The sequence below is a fragment of the Filicampus tigris genome, chromosome 6, assembly GCF_054856515.1.
Source record: "Filicampus tigris isolate MCC_2025a chromosome 6, RoL_Ftig_1.0, whole genome shotgun sequence".
Lineage (NCBI taxonomy): Eukaryota > Metazoa > Chordata > Actinopteri > Syngnathiformes > Syngnathidae > Filicampus > Filicampus tigris.
Window position 1 is genome coordinate 21,272,819 of NC_141222.1, and position 16,413 is coordinate 21,289,231.

Below are 16,413 nucleotides of genomic sequence, written 5' to 3' on the forward strand. Positions count from 1 at the left end.
CGTTCGTAATCTCGAAACGTCGTATGTCGAGCCTCTTTGAACCTATTGTTCAGGTAGAGTTGGAAAAGCAAAATGTGGTAATGTAATGTGTCACGGGCTCCCTCTAGTGTCTGTAAAAAGATCAGAACCCTGTGGAAAATTGCTCAAGATTTGTATACACTTTAACTAAAATTACAATATGGAATTGGTGTACCAAGCAAGACATGTATTGATTTGGATTATCTGAAGTCGATGGTAACATCATTTGGAAGGAGCATGTCAGCATTATTTCCATTTTTAGCTGCTCAGCTCTTCGTAGTGACTAAGAGATACTGTACGTGTTTATCTTAGTCCTGATAACATCTTCTGATAGGAGCACAGTGTGTGTACTATAGACACACACTTCAACGTGGTGATAAAAGACACTTTATTGACTGAAGAAGATGGCAATCAAAGTGAGTAAGGTGAAGAATGCAAACGTTCAAAATGATACGTACGAAACAAAAAAGTTGAGGGAGAAGTGTGCTGTGATTTTAAAAAAAGAATTTTTTTTTTTAATTATATAATAACAATAGTACTGTATAGTAGTATCTGTGTGACCTATATCTTTGCTGCTGTAACGCTGAAAATGTACCCACTGTGGGGTCAATAAAACTCTTCTTATCTTACTTTATAACTATATACAAACCCCAGTTCCAAAGAAGTTGAACAAAATACATTGATTTCAAAATCTCTTTCACCTATACTTCATTAGGTGGGAATCTCTTTGCTTGTGTACAACTTCAGTTGCTCTACAGTCCCAGGCTCTCCATTGTCTTATTTTGTGCTTTATGGTGCCTTCACAGATGTGCAAGTTACCCATGGTCACCCCCTTAAGAATTCAAAAATCCAAAGCAAACATGCAGCATTTAGCTACTAGGATGCATGGAAATGGTATAAACTGTCAACAGAGGTGAGGTCAGCCCCAACTGTGAATACTAAATCCAAATTAAGAATTTTGACTTTTTGGAATTTTGGCTTTTGAAATTTCCTCTGAAAACATTCCAGATATTCCTTTTCCTTTTCGGCCCGAAGGAGACAACGTTCATGGTTACAAAAAATAAATTGTAATGTGGACTCGTCAGACCACAGCGCACTGTTTCACTTTGCATCAGTCCATGCCAGATGAACTTGGCCCCAGAGAAGTCGGGGGCGTCTCTGGGTCATGTTGATGATATGGTTTTCGCTTTTCATGGAAAGAGTTTTAGCTTGCATTAGGTCATGTCGCGATGAACTGTGTTATCTGACAATGATTTTCTCAGTTGTTCCTGAGTCCATGTGGCAATATTGCTTACGAATGCGATGGCCAATATAAAAGAGCTGTCTCTTACTTTCCAAAGATAATGAGGATCTCTAATGAGATTGTACGGGTGTGTTATTGTGTTAAAGGTTATCTCATGGGATTTGTCCCTGTGCTGACGGTAGAAAGGTCTGAAGAGGGAGATAACAGGAAGAAAAAATGAGATGACAGTGCGGATCAACGTGAATACTGTATTCTTGTACAGCACACTCTTCAAACTGCTGGGTCAAAATTAACCTAAATTGGGTGAAATTGCTAAACCAGCACTGGGTCCGAAAGGGACTAAGGCAATGCTGGGTTATTTATAACCAGCACGTTGGGTTGAGGACTTGATTTTAATTCAACAAGGGGTAAAAACTGCCCATACTGATGAGCTAAAGATAGCAAGGAATAGGTTACCACATTAACAGAATATATTAGCTTTGGTTTAAGAATAGTAAGAAGAAGCAACTTAACCCAAAGTTAAATTGCTCACGTGACATGTTTGGCACAGTTTCTACACCAGATGGCAATTTTTCATGGGGAGGCCCGCCATTCTGAGTGGGACTTGAACCCAGAGCCCTGTGTCCAATGTCAGTGGAATGTTACGTTAAATTTACTCCAACGACAGTACACTGATCAGCTACAGCTCTTCAACCCGCCCAAATCCAATCATCAACCCAATCTGCTGAGCCAAAATAAGTAATCCAATTCTGGGTGAAAGTAACCCAATCGGCTCAAAATCCACAGTTACCCAGTGAGTGGGCTAGGATACAATTTAGCATTTTTTTATAATCCTTACAATGTGTCCTGATTGTCTTGACTTTACTTGGTAACAGTCAGCAGACTCCAGCATTTTCATTATCTCAAAATGGATACATATATAGTGCATATCCTTTACGCCCCCATTCTGCAACCAAACTACAACCACAATAAAGCCACTGACAGTGGGCAAATTCTATTTTTAATTTACTTAAAGGTGCAGATGTACCTCATAAAATGTCCGGTGGTGTATGTTTCTCTGGGAAAAAGGTAAAGTTATCAAAGTGTAATGTGAACTCCTGATTTTAGTTAATCCAGAGTTTATCTTGGACACCTTCTGCAGGGTGCAATTATTCTTGTTGACAACACAATGAATGAACGTGAGAGCATGTGTGTCCCTTATCAAAGCTCTCCTGTATGAGCAGATGAAGGTCAAAGTTATCAGTGTGGCGTCACTATCGCTGTGACTGCAATTACGGGCCATCATGTCATAATCTATCTACTGAGTGATAAGCAGCACTGTTGATCACACTTGATCCCGTACCATGTAAATCGCACCAAAGTAGTTCACATTGGGACACTCTTACCTCAAATGAGCCACTAAAAACTTGAGTGGGCTAACTCCAGTTTTGACATTTATAAGTTAAGTGCAGAACTTAATTACAAGCAAATGAACATTACACTGTGCCAACTCGCATTTTCAAGATGGCCGCATCCACGACACCAGGCTTCTCTTCCCATCAAAACATTTCAGAAAGTGAGGTTTACAGATTTGTACAGTGATGCCTTGAAATAAAATGACACGATTTAGAAGTGCTTCAAGATCAGAGCCGTTGTTTGACCGATTCTTTGTCTTTGACTTAAAAAAGAGGCTTAAAGTTGTTCAATGCCACTTCCAGTTGAACCTTACTGGCAAACTAAAGATACAACAAAGAGAATTACATTACTGTGTGTGTATTTAAAACAGCCAAACAACTGTAGGAAGACCAAACTCGCTGAGTTCACGAGACCATAATCTGCATTCTCGATACTGTGAAACAGCTATTGTTTACGTTCAGCATGGATATTGCTAGCATAAAACGGCCAGCATATCCCAAAATGCAACACGGCTTTCACGTTGCGTTATGGGATGTGGTGGCCATTTTGGGCTAGCGGTATTCATGTAAAAAGGCCTGTGTGGCCACGGTAATATGCAATAAATGGAAGACAAGGAATTTAACATGTAAATATTTGACCACAAAGCCTTGTTAACTTTCGCTAACTCTATCGCAGAGTTATCTCTCATAACATGGCCAAAGGTGGAACCCTGGGGAAAACTTCATTTTGGTGCGGTTAACATTCGTTGGCTGGAACTTCGAGCTGTCGATAGTTAGCAGGTTCCTCCTTCCCTGGATGAAAGACTTCACCACCAACAGCACTTGCTGCTGGGACCTGACTTGGGCCAGCTAGCTAGCCTCTGGAGCGACTGCTTCATCGCCCCCACTGCTTCCACCGAGACTTAAGTTTTTCATTTTTAACTTGTCTCTTTGTTTGTGTACACTTATGTTAAGCATATTTGGATGTTGAGAAAAGCGCTATACACATTTCTATCATTATTATTACCATATAATACTGATGGTAAATTTGTGTTTTTTTTTTATTCTTATAAAACCATACAGTAATGACCTAATTAAATACAATGAAATTAGACAGTTTTCATTTCACTTCAATGGACATTGTGCTGCTCCTTATTGCGTGCATACAGTACAGAGACGTCTCAGCTCCTCAGTAAGCTGACGTAATATTAGTCATTCTTTGCAGAGGCTAAAGAATATATACCTGGGAGTATTGTTACATTATCAGTCTATCGTGTTGAGCCACTGTTTGGATTCAAATCTGATGACGGTGGTCCCCAACCATTGGTCTGCAGACCAGTGCATCTAGTACCAGGCCACACGGATAGAGACTTTTTGTTTTGTTTTCAGCATATACCCCCATTACATTTACCATTAATATTCATCATTAATGAACAGGATTACTGATTTATGAATAGCTTTTAAAGCAGTTATGTGCAAACCCTTATTGTAAAGTAGTAAGCTCTGCATTGTGACACAAGAAGCAACCCCCTTTATGCAAACACGCTTTGCATGTTTGAACGGCTTCAGTCACTTTTTTTCTGTTAGCAAAAGGTGTCCAATGAGAAGCGGCCGTGGGGTGGTACTTACTTGAGAAAGCGTGAGCTTTACACAGCCACATCATCACTCAGATAGATGAACAGATAAGAGTGCTTTGAAAAGGAGGCACGCTTTCAGCACTCCTTTGCTTTGCTGCAGAGTCAGAACGCCTACCCCCCCACCTGTATTCACCCTCAGCACCACCAGCACCACCACCGCCATGGCTTTCAACGGCAACTGGAAAGTGGACCGCAATGACAACTACGACAAGTTCATGGAGCAAATGGGTATGTGAGCAAAATGAAGGATACTACTGGAATCCTTATAATTATTTGGATTTGGTCATGGGATGCTATTTTGGCGAAATAAGCTGGTGTAATAGTAATAATACAAGTGATATATAGTTGTCTTTGTAAAAAACGTATAGATTAATGCTCCATATAACTGAAAATACTACTCTTTTGCGCCACTGTTCTGCTGCATCAAGCAAGTGGGTGTGCCAAGTAACCTCAAATCCCACCTATAAGATAGCTGAATATGAAATGCTTGAGTAAATATTGGTGTAAGGCTGCAAAGTGAACACACCTGCAGGGACCTGCAGTGTCAGTCCGGCTTATATGTAACAACAACAAAAAAGCCGCACCACTAACACGTGATATGTGTGTTGAAAGGTGTCAACATGGTGAAGAGGAAGCTGGCCGCCCACGACAATCTAAAAATCACCATCGAGCAGAATGGAGACAAGTTCCAAGTGAAGGAGAGCAGCAATTTCCGCACCCTGGAAATCGACTTCACCCTGGGAGTCAGCTTCGATTACAGTCTGGCTGACGGCACGGAAGTATCTGTGAGTAAACAAACAAATGCTACTAAGGACGTTTATGTTGCTGCTCCTAATCTATCACTTCAGACTTTGAACCTTGGAGGCTCTGCAATATTTGAGTTGTTTGCTGAAAAACGTAAACTGTAACACAAAGCAAGTGAATCAGTAACTTTACTGATTAAACTTAACGGATTAAAAAGTACCTTAGTTACTTTACTGATTACTTACTTGAAAAGTAACTTAGTTACGTTGCTGATTACTTGATTTTAAAAGTAACTAAGTTAGATTACAAATTACTTTAATAGTTACATTCAGCAGTTCCTGACAACTTAGCATAAAAATGACACCCAACTTTGCCACTTAAGTAGAAGCGCATTTTTAACGGTGGCATTTAAGAATAAAGTTTGTTCTTGATTAAAAATCAAATAAAGACAAGCTTTTTGACTTACCGTAATGACTTTTATTTTAAAAAATGGAATTTCGGAATTACACTAAACAGAAACTACTTTTTTTTTTTTTTATAAAAACTTTTTTCTATAGACCTCACCTAAACGTCAATACATTTTTAAATAAAATAGATAATAAAGACAGTGTTTTTTACTTGACGTTTAACTACTAATATTTTGATGGCAAAACTCAACATTTATAATGTACATTGTTCATAAATATAATGATTACATTTGGGGACCTCCTGCAGTCACACAATGTAACTCTCTTTAAGCTCGAATGCATACTGCGCTGCACTCAATGTTTTTAAGTCTGCTGAGTTTTGCCATTGTCCAGCGTGACATCATGCACAATGATTTTTTTAGAATTTTGGTCGAATTGTGAGTGATACAACCATAAGGACAACTGAGTTGAGAGATTCTACTGTATTTTCTCATTTTAATCTAGTCATTTCAAATTCCAATTGATTCCTATGTAGTTTCCAACTACAGCATAAGTGGAGCATATATGGCTCAAAGTTGTGAGATTTGGGGTTTGAATCCAGGTTCTGGCACTCATTTGGGGCATTTTCATGTTCTGCCTGAAGGCTACTTGTATAGCTTTTCTCTGCTTTCTCCCACATTCCAAAAACATGCTTCTTAAACACTTTAGATCGTGAATCTGATTGTGAAGGGTTGTTTGTCTATGTGTGCCCTGCAATTGGCTGGCAACCAGTCCAAGGTATACCCAGCCAGCCTCTGGCACAAAGTCAGCTGGGATAGGCTCCAGCTCACCTGCGACCCAATGAGCATGTAGAAAATGATTGGAAGTTTTCAACAATCACAATAATTAAAAGTTAAACCTGATTGCAGGGCTCATGGGCGCTGGAGGGCGAGACGATGAAGGGCACCTTCACCAGGAAAGACAACGGCAAGCAGCTGACAACCACACGAAGTGTGCAAGGAGATGAGCTCATACAGGTGAGGAACCATTCACACACACACACACACACGCACGCGCACGCACACACACACACCCCTTCACAGTTTGAGTCTATTGAGGTGGTATTTTTGTTTACCGCCCACAGAGCTACAACTATGACGGCGTGGATGCTAAAAGGATTTTCAAGAGGGCTTAGGTTTAAGCAACCTTCTGAGGGGGTTACAGACAATTTTGTAGACCTGCATAACATGTACAAAGTGCACTGACACTGTGTGTCATGTCTCAAGTATACCCTCACAACCCCACCCACAAAAATTTAATTGCACTGGATTTTGACTTTGCCGTAATAAATAATTATACTATAACATTGTTGTTGGTATTTAATTTACGTAAATCGAGCACCCCCAAAAATGTGTCGTTTTGTCATAAAATGTCGCAAGCTTTTGTTTCAAGTCGGTTTTTTGTGTTGTATTAAGGTTATATGTACAATAGACGTTGATGCTAGGAACCATGCAAACAACTGAACGGCAATCGGCTATCTGGTTATGCCACATTGTTTCGTAACATCTCATCACTATTGTGCTATAATACTGCCCCCATCATTCACTCTGTGCTTCTTTTCGGGCTTTTGTGTCGAACATTAGTGGTAGGCTTTATCATGCAACTGTGATTTCAAATGAATTTTTTGTTTAAATTTTTTGTCATCTTCAGTTGCCTGGCAAAGTATGACAGCAGTGTGAGAGCGTGTAAAGGCACAATATTGGTGCGCTACACAAAAGCCTGAAAAAGAAGCACAGAGTTAAGAGTGCCAGTGGCGGTTTCTGGAATGTGCGATATGTGCGGCCACTAACGGTGACACTTCTGTGGGGGCGGCAAGGATTTCGTTGAAAAGTGCTTATACGTGTCAATGAAGTATGATATCTTTGTTGTTTGAAAATCAGTGTATCTGGGGGAGTAACTAAAAACTGTGCTGTTTTGGCAGCCCTTTTATTTATAGCCTTGGACGAAAATGTTTGTTTGTTTAAGTCACATTTTCATCAGTTCTGTATGTGATGGTTTAAGTCAGTGGGGTTTTAGTAAAATAAAATAAAAGTATTAATCTTTCAACAAATGCCCATCTGTGTTTCAAGTTCAACACATAATTCTGACATAATAGTACCAAGTTAAGAAAGTTTATTGGCCGTAACTATCTAACAAGTAAAACAAAAATACGTTTTGATAGCTTATCAATTACATGGCTGGCATCCAGCCACTAAATATGCTTTCAGAGCTTTCTTTCTGAGCAATGCCTAAGTTCAAATGTATCTGTACCGCCTGGTTTGTTTGTCTGTTTGAGTCCCCCCCAAACTCCCTGGAACTTCATTGTAAGCAGTCATGACACCAACATTACAGAAATAAAGTGTGCTGTTCATTTAGACAAACGGATACACCAGCAACGAGTCCAAAAATTCCCTCCAAGTTTCAGACAGTCACTAACATTTAAAACGTATTACACACATCACAACACACACAAAGAATTGACGTTAGCACAACAAAGCTAACTTTAGGCTGAAGCTAGCTAGCAGTCCGAGCCAGTTGTGTGGAAATTAACTTCAAGCTTATTATGAGGTTTATCACAATATTGTCAAGTAACATTTTTTCAGTATGTGTGTTAACTTACCTTTGGGTTTAGAGCGGCGAAGTGAGCATCCACTAACATTTTCGTCCCGTCTCATCTATATCAACGAAATCTTCCACATCTTGTCATGTTTGAGTCATCAGAGACACGTGAAAGGGAAAAGGACTGCCAATGGCCGCAGGTGTTTTGAGACGACGTTGAGCATGGACAATGTGGGGGTACTTTCTGCTAGCTGAGGGTGGGGGGGGGGGGGGGTCGGTACACAAAACACCACCCACAACAAAAGAATGGCACAATAAGAGCTGGGCAACGTCTAACCGCCATCGAGTTCCCGTCTGTATATTTAAACCACCCAGGTGTTTTCTTTTTCTTTGTTTGGCGGTGCGTCTGCACTTGCATCGCCTGCGTGTGACCTGATTACGTTTTCAACGCTGATTGGCTCTAGCCGACGAGGGATGAACTGGGACCACGTGGGTGGTATAAATAAGCAGACGGGAACTCGGTGGCGCGTAGGCAATGCCCAGCTATGAGCACAATGAAACCAAAACCAACAGGTAAGTATATCTCACACATATACAATACAATACAATGCGATTGTGTGTGTGGTGTCAAGGAGCCAAAGGGGGGTCTTGAAAAGGGTGCAGTTCAAGAAGTGAAAAAGGAAGAAAAGTGACACCTGTTCAGAGTGATACAATAATTTATTCAACAGTAATAAATAAAAAATAAATATATATTATCTACAAAAATATAAAGTGCAGACAGATTCTGGACGTTGTTTTCCCGAAATGGTGATGCTACTCGCACAGAGATGTGATCCACATGTACATACAGTACAAGGCAGCATCGGCCGCTACCACGGAGAACCACAACCGCACGTACACAAGTTCCGTGTGTGGGGATGAAAAATTAGAGTGATTACGTCTCCAAACATTTTCAATAAAGAGTGCTGTCTACCATATGTCCTCAAATAGTGGCCTTCGCTCTAATAGACACTATGTCTTAATTTGTCATGTGCGTGTAGTCAAATTAACACCTCCCTCAAATAAATAACAGCTACATTTTACTACGGTCGTTTTAAACACTGATTTAGGTTTGCTTCGTAAATAGTGGAACATAATAGTAGTGAATTCAAACAAAAAGAAAACAAGCAGGAGTGTTAAACTCATTTTCGTCATGGACCAAATGTTCTGCAAAAATGAAAAGAACAATAACACATTTAGCAATTGATGACCAGTCAAGCATGTAGCCTGCCTCTAGCTCAAAGTCAGCTGAGAAGTGAGCTAGAGTCGAATTCACTTGCCACCCTAATGAGGACAAACGCTATGGAAAATGGACAGGTGGATGGGTTTCCAAACAGTGGCTTGGGACCAAAAATATTTGGTCGATTTTTAGAGGCTATCCAAGTAAAATGCATAAAAAATGCAATTTACTTTATTGATCATCAAGAAGTACATAGAAGACTGGAAATATTCTTCAGAAAGAGGTTTCAAGCTGTTTACTGCTACAACAACCATATCGCTTCAACTAGTATACAATGGGAAACACAATAGGCACACACACTAACAATTAGCACCCATGCAGTGGTGTAGCAATGGAACATCTTAACACAACCTTTGCAGCAACGCAACAGACAGATAATCTAACAGTACTCACAGGCATAAAGTCTTTATGCTCTACAAAGAGCAACCATATTACTGCCGCACTGTGAAGCTGAGAGGAGCTGAGTCTCCAGTACAGTACTGTCCATGTGTCTTATACTGCCCCCAACATATGCATTGCAGGAGAAAGTGCAACAAAAACGGTTTAATTCTATTTGATTATCTCTTTACTGTGTGCGCTATATCTAAGGTTCTTTACAAAGAACACATACTTTTTATAATTTTATGCTGGAACAGATTAATTGGATTTCCATTCATTTCAGTTAGGAAAGATGAGTGTTTTGAGTTACAAACACAGCCAGGGAACAAATTATACTTATATCTCAAGGCACCACTGGACTATTTTTAGCCCATATCGGGCTCTCGAGACCATTTCTAGCATATACAATAGAACAGAATCCAAATGAAACAGACCCTTGTGGGATCCCTATATATGAAAAATACAACGCATAAGTCTTACAGAAATAACTACTCAATCCATCCACTTCTCTTCAATGAGCAGCAGCATGTCCTTAGGCAACAGATGCCTCCTTCCCAACAAAATCAAGCCCACTACTTGAGGAAATACGGTAACAATACGTCATGTGACAGGGGACAAAAGACCCCAACCTTTGGATGCTGTGAAACACAATGAGTACTTCTTAAAACATCTCAGCTTTGCCATGGTGATGACATTTTTGCCTGTGATTGGGTGGCGAGGGCGCTCTAGAAAACATATGAATGGATGATCATTTTTGCCTGCACATTGGTCGCCCGTTAGCGCTGCATATTGGGGAGCGAGGGGGGGTAGGGGGGTTCGGGGGGCGAAAAGTTCTGACATCACATCCCGCTTCACGGGCCTCCACACCAACAAACATGGTGTCACTCATAAAAATGTCAAGGCACTCGTGATGCAACGGAAGACACGCCGAGTGTAAGATACAAGAACATGTAATAGAATTCTGTACAGAGAGTGAAAGGAATTCAAAAGGAAAACAAAAACGTCATACAGGTGCTACATCGTCATCGGTGCGTCAAACAATGGCTCTAATAGTCCGCTAAAACAACACAAAGGAACAATCAATCCATTAGTAGAAGCACAACAGCACAATCAACTCGCTTGAAGGCATCCTTGAATCACGTCGCACACTCTCTTTAGGTAATGGAGGGGATAAAAATGCACATTTTGAAGGTGTGACAGATCAAATTAAATATACGCCATCAAATAATGATTATTTCTCAAACCTCATTACAGTCAATAAAAACAACCCCAGGGTTCTCTTCTCCACCTTTGAACTTTTAACTAGTTCTGATTTTAATAAGTCCCCACAGAGACCAACAGATGCTCTCTGTGAGGACTTTGCAGACCACTTCAGAAGTAAAATCGATGACATAAGATCCAGTCTTTTAGCCCGTCAAAACACAAGTTTTAATAAACCCGGACAATCATATTTACATGAGGAAACACTGGAAAGTTTTGCCCTGGTTGATGCAAGGACACTTGTTCGAGTTTTCTCCCAGGTAAACCCAACAACCTGCCTTTTGGATCCAATTCCCACATTTCTTTTTAAGACATTTTATGGATTTTTTGAAGAACAAATTTTAAATATAGTCAATTGCTCTCTTCAGACAGGCGTCTTCCCAGCTGCCTTTAAAACGGCGGTGGTGAAGCCCCTTCTGAAGAAGAGCGGTTCTGACCCGAGCGTTTTTAATAACTACAGACCCGTATCCAACTTACCGTTTTTAAGTAAGATTTTAGAAAAACTGGTTTTCATCCAGTTGAATCATTTTTTAAATACAAATAATATTTTGGAGAAATATCAATCTGGTTTTAGGATGAACCACAGTACGGAGACTGCTCTTTTAAGGATCTTAAATGATATTAGGTGCACTGCAGACGTGAGAAAACTCACAGTCTTGGTGCTACTGGATCTAAGCGCTGCTTTTGATACAGTAGATCACCAAATTTTATTAAATAGACTTAAAAATCTAGTGGGCATCTCTGGTACTGTTTTTGACTGGTTTTATTCCTATCTCACAGGCCGATATTTCTTTGTAAGTATGGATACTTGTTCCTCTAAAACTCATGAAATTAAATGTGGGGTTCCTCAAGGTTCGATTTTAGGCCCCTTACTTTTTAATCTTTATATGCTTCCCCTCGGGGATGTCATCAGGGGACACGGCATCAGCTTTCACAGCTATGCTGATGACACGCAGCTGTATATTGCCGTGTCTCCTGATGACACAGGACCCATTGATACCCTTTTAAATTGCATTTTAGATATCAAGTCATGGATGGCAGATAATTTCCTACAGCTCAATGAGGACAAGACTGAGGTCTTAGTTATCGGTCCCGAAGGTCAGAGAGAGAAGCTTTTACCAAAACTACACATTTTTAATCCCTCACACTGTGTGAAGAACCTTGGCGTCATTTTTGACTCTGAGCTCAGTTTTATTCCTCATATTAAAAATGTAACCAAGATTGGTTTTTATCACCTTAAGAATATCGCCAGAGTCCGCCCGTTTCTCTCTCAGGCTAACACGGAAGTGCTGATGCATGCCTTTATTTCCTGTCGTTTAGATTACTGTAATGCCCTGCTCTCTGGCCTCCCGAAAAAGAGCATTTCACCACTGCAACTACTGCAGAATTCAGCCGCTCGGGTGCTGACGAGAACCAGAGGGCGGGAGCACATTACGCCAGTTTTGAAATTGCTGCATTGGCTCCCTGTGTGTTTCAGGATCGATTTTAAAGTACTTTTATTAGTTTATAAATGTGTTAATGGTCTTGGGCCATCTTATTTATCTGATTTGCTTTTATCATACCAGCCCTCGCGGATCCTGAGGTCCTCTGGCGCCGGCCTTTTATTTATTCCAAGGGTGAGGACCAAAATGCATGGCGAGGCTGCATTCAGCCATTTTGGTCCTCACCTTTGGAATAGCCTGCCAGAGGATGTCAGGTCTGCAGAGACTGTTGATATTTTTAAGAGGAAGCTCAAGACACACCTTTTTAGTTTGGCTTTCAACAACTTTTAAATAATTTATCTTTTCTTTTGATTGAAGATAATTCTATGTTTTGCTTTGAATGTTTTAAAGCACTTTGAGTTGCATTTTTATGTATGAAAAGTGCTATATAAATAAAATGTGATTGATTGATTGATTGAATGATAATAGATATACAGTATGGATTAATATGGAATGAGATAAGTTAAGGGCCTGGAATGAGGTTTGTATTAGAATCCTTGAAGAAATGTAGAAACACGAAATAGGACAAAACATTTGGTACACTTGTAATGTATTTCAATTGAATTTTATTTAGGATAGCCCCTTGAAATGCAGCATCTTGTGTTCAAGGAGGTCTCATTAGTGTTAATAAAGATCATGTTAAATCCATCTAATAATATGGTTCTTAGTGTGGTTGTAGTTTGGAATGGTGTTGAACAACAAGAGTTGTTTGATAATATTTTCAAATGATTAACTGCTTTTTACATTTACAATTTTAACATTCTCAGTAAGATGCACTACAGTTCAATAACACTGCCAACAACCACAGTAAACATATTGTTCAATTAATACCTTTCTAACAATGGCTATCAAAACTGAGTCATATCTTTTAAATTAGAATAAATAAATTACAGTAAATTCTATTTACTGTATATTTTAGTTTTACGTTATACATATATAATGTATAATACATACATTACACATACGTATATTGTAAGTAGGGATATAGGTACGTATATACATACAATTTACAACTTTGAGTATGACGCACTCCAATTCAATAACACTGCAAACAACCACAATAACAACATATTATTAAATTCATAATTCTGTGTCAATCAAAAAATAGCATTATTATATTTTTAAAGGCCAACTTTTTGTATCTTTTATTTTAGTTTTGTTTTTTAATTACGGCCATGAGTTATTTGAAAGGTCCTATATAAATCGAAGGTACCGTACTTAAAAATAACCATAATAATGTGTACAAGTGTACCTAATGACACGTCCAATCAGTGTATGTATATTGTTTTTTTTGTGTTTTTTTTTTTAATATGTTTTTGGAGGCTACAGATGTAGCAAAACCTTGACAAATGTCAAAATAATCTTATCAACTTAATGCATAGTATAACTCCGGACAGTTTCGAAAGTCCATTATTTGCTTCATACGGTCATATATACAACAGATGCATTCGTATAAACAAGAGAATAAGAACATTCAAAGTGTTAAAAAAAAAACAACAACAAAAAACAGTTGAAATTACAAACAGCAATCGGATTAGTATGTTTGAATAAATATAGGAGAGTTTATGTTGTTTTGGACTATTTTCATGCTCATGCTTCTGCTGTAACAAGCAAGCTAGTAAGACTTGATAAAGGCCACATGCACGTTTGGGAAATTTTGGGGACATTTTGGGACTTTTATCCCAGCATGACGTCGGATTGGCGTATGAATTTCATTGGTATCATTCAGCAAACATCTTTACACCGAAAACATAAATAGTACAATTGAATACGTGAGGACAATGGTAGGTCAAACGCAAAAACGTTGCATTGTTTGTGGGTGGCTGGCATGCAACTTATTTGTACATATCCCCACGTGGAGGCCTTGAAGTCTCCTTTAAATCACTGACGGCACAAAAAAAAAATCTTCATCGACACATTTGCACGATCTTCCGTCACTCATTAACACTGGCAGGTTGTTAAAAGAAGCGATAAGTGGCGCCAGTTTGGACTAAGTGATAAGGGTGTATGTCGCAATGTTGCCAGCAAAGTTATTTGGCCAGTTTTTACCATGCTGCCTTCATACACCATCATAATACATTTGAATTAAACCAATCAATGTACCGGTAAGTGGAGTGTAGATGCAACTTTCATTTAAGATGATTCACAAAAACATTCTGTTGCTCCATTTCAGGGGTCCAAAGTGCTATCATTGTGAATGTAAGCAGCATTTGACTGCATTTATGGCTCTTGCGGTCTTTATTTATGTCTTCAGTAAGTTAAGAAAACATCCTCTATTGGGTTTAGTTCAGGTCACTGACTTGGCCATTGAACGATCACAAATTTCCATCCATCCATCCATCCATCCATCATCTGCCGTTTATATAAAAAGTCAACACACTCCTGTTCGATGCTTCTGTGATTTAAATAAAATGACACCAAGACAAATTATTTCAATGATTTTTTCACCATAATGTGAACTAGAACCTGTACATTTCAATTGGGAAAAAAATCATTTCAAGTGGTTATGGAAACCCAAAATGAAGTTCAGAAGTTCTAGTAGGTTTTCTCTGATTCTAAGTCTGATTTAAAACTTCTGGTCATATTGGCAAATGTTTTATACTCCTGTTAATAGGCTAATTCTTGAATGTTAAATGTCCTATCTTTGTGGGGAAAATTGTATACCAACACTTTAATCAGACTGCATTTTGACAGTGTGTAAAGGTATCGTCATAAAAAAAAAGGGTAGACTTTGCAGTTTACCTTCCAATCTTCAAACGATTCAACTCTAGGGAGCCATCATAGTGTAGTATTCATTCTCAATGTACATAAGTTAACTGCCCTCAGCACTGATGATGTAAGCCTCTTCAGTGGGAACATGACATGACATCATACTGCCGTGTCAAGACAATTGTATAACGAGTTCATATCTAAATGGACCGACACTCAGCAGTGTTCCACTCCACTGCAGCACCTCTGCAGGTTGTTACATATATATATATATATATATAAAATCGGGATATGCATAATGCGTCTAAAAGTCAGTGCAAAACTGTCCAGATGTTGAAACAGGAAAAGTGGAAGACAAGTGCTTGTGTGTGAAAGAGAGCGTTAATAATGCATGAAACAATTAACAACATCTTTCATATTTAAACAAGGCTTCACTTATCACGGGCTTGCATAAATAAATTCCACTCGGTATGGAAGCGTCACACTTATATGGACAAAATTAGTGGGACACACCTCACGATTTATTAATTAATTAATTTATTAATAAAACAACAACCCCCGAATCGGGGGTTCTTGTTCTCTTCTTGAATCATGATTCATCGTAAGTGGGGTACACACATACCAATTTTTGGCATCTCAATCAAGGTTTTAAATGTGAGTCCCCACACATAACGAGGAAAAGTGTGTGCTTACTGCTCTTATAGTGGGATAATCTTTCAGAGACATCCGATAATCAGGCCTTTGATGACTTTGTTTGTGTGTACCCCACCTAAAGAATACATTATGGGCAATTCTAGGCTTGGAGGTTTTAAATGTGAGTCCCCACACATTACGAGGAAAAGTGTGTGCTTACTGCTCTTATAGTGGGATAATCTTTCAGAGACATCCGATAATCAGGCCTTTGATGACTTTGTTTGTGTGTACCCCACCTAAAGAATACATTATGGGCAATTCTAGGCTTGGAGGGATCAGTCCTGGAAAGGCAAGGTCAAGAAAGGCATGCTTGGGTGAGTGTGAATTTGAGATCATCGACATTTAGGACGAACCACAATTGTAGCCAGGTCCAACATTCTGACATGGTGTCCCGACACTTTTGTCCACATAGTGCATTTCCACCTCTGTAAACTCTTTGGCATCCATTTTCAATCTCATATGACCGCACAGTAGATGCATGTAAACAAAACAAAACAAAACAAAAAAAAAAAGAAAAAAAAAAGACAGGTAGACTCATAAAAAGCCTCGTTCATCCAGGCCTTTGGCTGTCACTGGGTTCCATTTCGCGGTGTGTTTATTGCTCGTATTGCCTG

General features: G+C 39.2%; 2 protein-coding genes and 1 long non-coding RNA gene across 3 annotated transcripts in view; 1 reads left to right on the forward strand and 2 right to left on the reverse strand.

Moving 5' to 3' along the window:
- The first annotated feature begins 3,223 nt into the window (after positions 1–3,223).
- fabp2 (fatty acid binding protein 2, intestinal) lies at positions 3,224–7,459 on the forward strand. The gene is made up of 5 exons (XM_086033304.1): positions 3,224–3,281; positions 4,372–4,499; positions 4,884–5,056; positions 6,331–6,438; positions 6,546–7,459. Exons 1-5 carry the CDS (start codon positions 3,259–3,261, stop codon positions 6,594–6,596), a joined length of 483 nt encoding a protein of 160 aa, XP_085889430.1. The 5' UTR covers positions 3,224–3,258; the 3' UTR covers positions 6,597–7,459.
- Positions 4,440–8,452, reverse strand: LOC147146220 (uncharacterized). The gene is made up of 3 exons (XR_015087116.1): positions 8,061–8,452; positions 6,321–6,396; positions 4,440–5,054 (listed from the first exon to the last, which is right to left on the reverse strand). It is a non-coding gene; the product is annotated as an uncharacterized LOC147146220 (long non-coding RNA).
- Positions 8,453–8,697: 245 nt separating this feature from the next.
- Positions 8,698–16,413, reverse strand: part of usp53b (ubiquitin specific peptidase 53b) — a 30,714-nt gene continuing 22,998 nt past the window's right edge. The window contains exon 17 of the mRNA XM_086033256.1: positions 8,698–16,410. Coding sequence (XP_085889382.1) covers positions 16,334–16,410 — 77 coding nt within the window. The 3' untranslated portion in view covers positions 8,698–16,333. The remainder of the gene's footprint in view (positions 16,411–16,413) is intronic.